The following is a 6,423-nucleotide window of genomic DNA, read 5'->3' as shown; positions in this document are numbered from 1 at the left end:
GGGCTGGAGCTGGGGCTGCGCCGCGGCCGGGCGGGGCGGTGCAGGTGAGCGGGGGTGTGTGTGTGTGTGTGTGCGGGGTGTGCCCGTCACGCGTGGGGTGAGTGTGTGCGTGGGAGCGTGTCCGGGGTGCCGTGGACGGGGCTGGAGTGCAGGCGGGGGGGGCGGGGACCCTCCAGCCGGGCGCTTGGCTGGGTCACCTGCGCTGGGAAATAAGGGGGTTTGGGTCACTAAAAATTGCGGGGCTTTTTGGTTTGTCTTTTTTTTTTACCATCGGCTGTAGTTTTAATTTCCCCCAGTCCCTCGGCGAAGGTAAAGAGTTGAGCTGGGGCTGTGGGAAAGGAAGGCAGAAGAGAGAAGAATTCCCTACTTACTATTTTTCCCCTCTGTAGTGATTGATAATTAATATTAGTCATTTACCCCCAACACTAAGTGACTCGGTCAAGTGGTACCCTAATGACACGATGTACATCCTCCAGGCTTGACTGCAGCAGAAGGTTTCAGGTGAGGGACAGTCCCCCCCCATGTCCACGTGTGCCCTCACCTGCATTTTAAAGGTTCCTTTGCACACACTGGCGTTTATTTCTCTTATAAATTTTTGGTGAGACACCACAATTCCCGTGTTTGCAAAAACTGCTGTGATTTCCCAAAGCCTCATCCCCGAAAGTAATTTCTCCCCCGTGCCAGCACCCCCCTGGCTCTTTTCCCAAAGCTGCCCTCATCCACCTGTAGTTTTGCTCTCTCTCTGGGACCACTCGAGGAGATGTAAATGCTGAGTGTTTTGCAGCACCCGGCCCCAAAAACGCTTGTGTATTTAGTGCAAAAGTACCTGAGGGAAAAGTTTTTTTGGTTGTTGATCACTGGGTAAAATTTACACAGTAGTGATGGATGACCCTGGCTAATCCACCAAGCCCTCTGTATTTTCAGCGAGGGGTAACATAACATCAGCAAAATGACTCATTTGTTTTAAAGAACTACCTCTATTCAGAATGTGTTACTTGAAATTAAGTATCTTTTTAGTATTCACAGTCTGATCTCTTTGTTGCCTGGGAAAAACTTGCAGCCAAGCATGTATTTTACTTGTAAAGAGACCTCTTGATCTGATCCTGATAGCTACATTAGTTAGATACCAAAAGTGTTTGCTACTCTTGATCTCTTTTTTTTAACTACTTGGCATAACTACTTAATCTATTATTTCTTTTACAACACAGCATGTGCACAGCTGTGCGTTAATCTATGTATTGTATCAAATATACAGGTATGAAAATATAGTTAAACAATTTGAAAAGCCATTTCCATGTTTGAAATTACACTTGCCATTATCCCAGCATTAAAATAGAAAAAAAAAATGTGACAGGTGAAATTATTTTAATGATGAAAATAGTTTAAAGTGCAATTACGGCTGTTAAGCTGTCAGGTCTCCATCCCACAAATCCTTAAACACGCGCAGAACTTACACCCAATTAATGAAACAAAGTAGGTCAAGGTGCCCATTTGCGCCTGGAGAATATGACAACATTGGTCGTTAAAGGAGAGACAAGTAGTGGCTGTGAAATGGTGTCGTTAAGTACGGTATTGCCATAAAAGTTAAAGAGACTTGGCTTGTGCAGGGAGGTGGTTGAGGCACCATCCCTGGAGGTGTTCAAAAGATGGGTTGATGTAGATATGGAGATATGGTTTAGTGATGGTGATGCCTCTTGTTTGTTGTGTGGGTGTCTCTTTTTGTCAATTGGGTTGACGGTTGGACAAGATGATCTTTAAGGTCCCTTCCAACCTAGAAGATTCTGTGATTCTGTGTGCACAGATAGATGTGTCACACTAGGCCAGTGTCCCCTCCTGGCTGCTGTTGCTGTACCCTGGTGACACCCACTCTGTCTGAGGGGGACCTCTGTGGGCTGCTGAATCCAGCCCCTGCTCAAAGCAGAGCTGACCTCAGACAGATCGCATTGCCTGGGGGGCTGAGGTTTCAGAACAGCAATGGTGGGGGGCACCCACCCAGATTGAGTGAGTCCCCAGTCCAGCAGTTTTTGGCATTGAGTCAGATGGGCTCAACTGTCCCGCCAGCACTTCACACTCAGATGTGCAAAGTGATGCTTCTGTGCATATTGTAACTCCAGAACCAGCATCTTGGATGCTGAGATTTTTTGCCCCCTTTCCTCAGCCCTTGACTGTGGCCTCTCCACCCTGCGGTCTTTCTAGTAGCAAGATTTGGATTGAGTGAAGGTCCTTGAGGAGGACAGAGCTGGCTGGGGTGAGCCCTGTGGCTCCTGGGGGGTGGTCAGGGGTAGCAATCACATGCTCTTTATGTACATTGAGAGGAACAGGGATCAAAGTCTATGCTGGTAGGATGAGGGCTTTAGAAACCAGAGACAGCACTGCTCTTAGGCTGGTGCCAGCTAGTCTTGTGACAGTGCTGGTGTTGTATTGTATGTTAATTAGGTAATTATGGTTATCATCAGGCCACAACTAGATAGGAGACTGAGACCAGATCCACTTGTTAGTCCTGCTAATGCCTCTGCACACGAGGAACTTTATGGATCAGTTGAACCTACCAAGACCAGAGGACTAGGGTCCAGTATGAGGACTTGCACAAGGGCTGCTCACTCTTGTCTTCATCAGGTCGGTCTGTCAGCTTCAGTATGTTCTCCTGCACACAGCTGACTATGGGTGCCAAGGGAAGTGTAAAAGAGGGGCCAGCATGGGGTAAACTCCCCCAACCTTAAGACCTTTGTGATTAGGGGCTTCTTGAGACAGAGGTGGGATTTTTGCATTCAACAGCTCTGATGGACTTTATTATTCTGTTGCAAAGATCCTGTACAGATGGAGGTCAAACCATGGTCATCTCACTGGAAGCTGACTTCTTTGGGTTTGACTGCACATCCAGGACTGTCCTAGGTTGAACCTGTGGGTAAAATAATAAAATATCTTGGAAGGAACCTCAAAAGATTATCTGGTCCAACCTTTCATGGGAAAGGGAGCCTAGATGAGATGATCTAGGTACGGACAGGGTAGGGACATCCCTGCTTATTTTTGGTGCTACTTTCTCTCAGTCCAATCAGTTTGGCACTTAAACTGGGCTGGAGGAACAACCTCAAACACGCAGACCCCTTCAATTACTGCTGCTTTCTTGCAGGTCTGGAGTTGTCTCACTGTGTAGGGGCCAACTCGCTGGGCCCCGCTGTGCCTTGGCGGTCCGGGGGGCCCTGCAAGATGAAGAGAGTCCGCACTGTCTTCAAACCAGAGCAGCTGGAGCGGCTGGAGCAGGAGTTCCTCAAGCAGCAGTACATGGTGGGCACGGAGCGAGTAGACCTGGCTGCAACTCTGCATCTCACAGAGACTCAGGTGAGGAACGGGGGAGCTGGGGATGGTGGCATAGATCCTGGGTCTGGGGTTGGTCTGTGGCGATTCCCCTGCTGTGAAGTGCAGTGGGAGGAGGACATGATGCAAAGTGACCTGTAGGACTCCCTGCTGCAAGATGACATTGAAGCCGTGTGCCTAGAGGGATGTGAGATAGGTTTAGATGGTTTATAAGAGCATCCTTTTCTTAATCCATGAAGTGGAACAAAAAGCATTTTGGAGCACAAACCCGCTTGCTTTAGAGTTCAAGCTGGGTTGGACTAATGTATCTACATTGTTATGATCCTCTGGAGATAGTTTATGCTTTAAGTGTCCTTTTATAACACTGGATTTGATTTTTTTTTTTTTTCCTGCTCTTCCCAGTATCTTTGTTCTCTTCCTACTGCAAGCTGCTTTTTTATTGTGGAAAGGAGAAGCCACATGATTTTCTGTGGAGGGATCCAAATTCAGCTGGGGAAAAGGGAAAGCAAAGCAAGGGAGGTTCTGGGGGGTGAGGAAGGTGTGAACAGCACTGGGAGCAGGGGCAGGGGGTAGGTGGGTGCCTCTGGCAGCCATGGCCTCAAGGATGGGTTCTGTGGCTCATGGAGCTGCTTCCTTCACTCCCCTGGCCAGAGCTTCCTCTGTGCAGCTGCATCCCCTTCCCGCCTGGTCATTTCTCCCAGCACCACTCTGCCCACCACAGTGTCATCTCCTCCTGCTCGCATGCACTGTGCCATGAGCAGAAAAAGAGTAGGTCCCCCTCTTTAGGGAACTCTGCTTTTTGGGGACATCTGCCTTGGAAGCATGTGGCAGTGGCCACCATTGGAAAGGGGCTCCTAGAGACCTTGGATGAAGCTGTTGTGTCATTCTCCTGCTAGGTGAAAGTCTGGTTCCAGAACCGGAGGATCAAGTGGAGGAAGCAGAGCATGGAGCAGAAGGCAGCAAAGCTGTCACAATTTGGGGTGATACAGCCTGCCACTGTGGACTCGACAGACATCAAGGACCACGAGGAGGACACTGTGGATGTTGAGCTTTGAACAGCTGATGAGATTCAGCTGCCACTGCTGTTTTTTCAGCCGTGCCTGCTTGATGGAGATGGAGATACTGGGGATGCAGGCACGTCTGTGCTTCTTTGGTCCAAGTGAGACATTACACTCTTGATCTGAGAGTTGGAGCTACAGGATGAACTGCAGCTGGCTGGGAGGAACCCCCCAAATACTGTTTGGCTGCTGTTCAGTAGCCATGTGCCATAATTCTGGGGGCTTCATCACCAGACCGGTTGTCCTTGATGGTGCCATAGCTGTGGCAATGCGTGTGATCTCCTGTTTGCTCTTCACGCACCAGGACACACAGAATTTCCAGCAGAGAGGCTGGGGTGACAATCAGACGGTGTCTCTGATGGCTGTGAGCATAAGGGCATTTGAACACGGGGTCACTTGTGTTGTGTGTGGCTGTGTCCTCCTAGGAGGGAGACCTGTGCTGGGAGGAGCGTCAGCCCGGCTTGTTTTTCCTGGTCAACTTGACTCCTGTGTTTGATGCTTAGATCACAACCAAAAAAAACAAAACAAAAAAAAGGAAATTGGAAGGCCCTTTGCCTCCCATGCACAGACTGTCATTACTTTTGCAATAAGATTAACAGGGTCTAATCCTGCCCCTGCAACACAAGTGCCTCCTCTTGTCCTGTGCCTTGGTGTATTTGTGCCTTTGTTTTGGCTTCCCAAACCTGGAGGGGAGAACCAAGTGGGTCTCTCTGCCTTCTGGCATTGCCTTACTTCGCCAAGGCGTGCGTATGCTGCTGCAGCAGGGAATGAGGCACTCGGGCTGGCTGAGGTGCGGGGATGGGGGCTGTTATAAAAAGGCAGCTTTCCAACACCTCTGGTGCTTCAGACGACCCCCTGCCCTTCATCCAGATGTGCTGATTCTGGCCCAGACGGCAGTTGCTCTGTTCTCTCCTCATTATACAGCCAGGTGCCATGGGGTGTTTGGCGAGCACATCTGTAACCACCCGATGCAGTTAGCAGCAGTTGCATTTCTGGTGGGTGGGAGGGCTTTGAGGGGTCAGGACTAAGTACTCGACCCTCCCTGTCTGTGTTAGCAGCTAAGTGCTCTGAGGCCAGGCTGTCAGCGCTCAGGCTGTCACCTTGCCTTCCCAGGTCTGTCCAGGGTACCAGGCACCACGTCCTGTCAGCTCAGGATAATTTATTCCGTCTCCTTCTGACGCAGAACACTGTGTATCACTTTACTCTTACGTTTTTATTTATAGAAAGACTTTTTCTTTTTTCCTTAATAAGTGTAACTTATTTATTTGCTTTGTTTCTCAATAAAAAATCTAGTGTATTTTAAAAAGAGAGATGGGACTGGCTGGGGGGAGGCAGGGTTGGGGAGCTCCTTGGTTTCTGAGCAGGCAGCAATGCATTGATGGTGTCTTGCTCCACAGCTGCCAGAAATTATTTACTCATCAGGTTACTGATCCTTTTTGTTGTGTTTCTGAGGAAATGGAGTGTATATAAAAGAAAGAAGAGACAAGAAACGCACCTCTTCCTCCTCCTAATAAGACCCTTGTTGTCAAAAAGTATCTGCTTTCTAACAGCAGAAGTCACAAAAGGGTTATTTCTTCTTTGAAAAGGTGATTTCTTCTCATGTTTTCATTCCTGACATGGCAATACAAATATGAAAGCAGTTGTTGGGCTTTTTTCCCCACACTTGTGGGTTTGCTGGTAAACCTGTGCACTTGTCTCAACATTTAGAACACTTGGAATGGAGCAAGAACAGCTTTTAAAGAGATCAGCTGAAAACCTCTAAGTGTCAAAACAGAAAAGAAGCATATTTCCAACTACTCTCTTTAATGTTCAACTGAAATTATTAACAACAAAAAATTCCCCCAAACAACCAAACCCCGACATATTTTCATCTTTCCCAAAAGTTTGAGGGGTTATTCTTAATAAATTGTTTTGGACAAAATAAATACTATGACCCTGTATCATGGGTGAAAGTAGCTAACGTGAGTTATTATCTCTGGGCCAGTTCCTGCAGAGATAGAACTACATTTATAGTTAAAATGCTTGATAAGCGTGGGGTGCTTAGGTTTGT

General features: G+C 48.1%; 1 protein-coding gene across 1 annotated transcript; it reads left to right on the top strand.

Moving 5' to 3' along the window:
* Positions 1-2,660: 2,660 nt before the first annotated feature.
* On the top strand, positions 2,661-4,661 carry LOC106902889 (homeobox protein not2-like). Its single transcript, XM_014966718.1, has 3 exons — positions 2,661-2,700; positions 3,131-3,339; positions 4,212-4,661. Exons 1-3 carry the CDS (start codon positions 2,661-2,663, stop codon positions 4,368-4,370), a joined length of 408 nt encoding a protein of 135 aa, XP_014822204.1. The 3' UTR covers positions 4,371-4,661.
* The last annotated feature ends 1,762 nt before the right edge of the window (positions 4,662-6,423 follow it).

The sequence above is a fragment of the Calidris pugnax genome, unplaced genomic scaffold, assembly GCF_001431845.1.
Source record: "Calidris pugnax isolate Ruff unplaced genomic scaffold, ASM143184v1 scaffold14, whole genome shotgun sequence".
In the NCBI taxonomy this organism is placed as follows: domain Eukaryota; kingdom Metazoa; phylum Chordata; class Aves; order Charadriiformes; family Scolopacidae; genus Calidris; species Calidris pugnax.
Note: the sequence above shows the minus strand (reverse complement) of the source record. Positions and strands in the feature narration are given on the sequence as shown.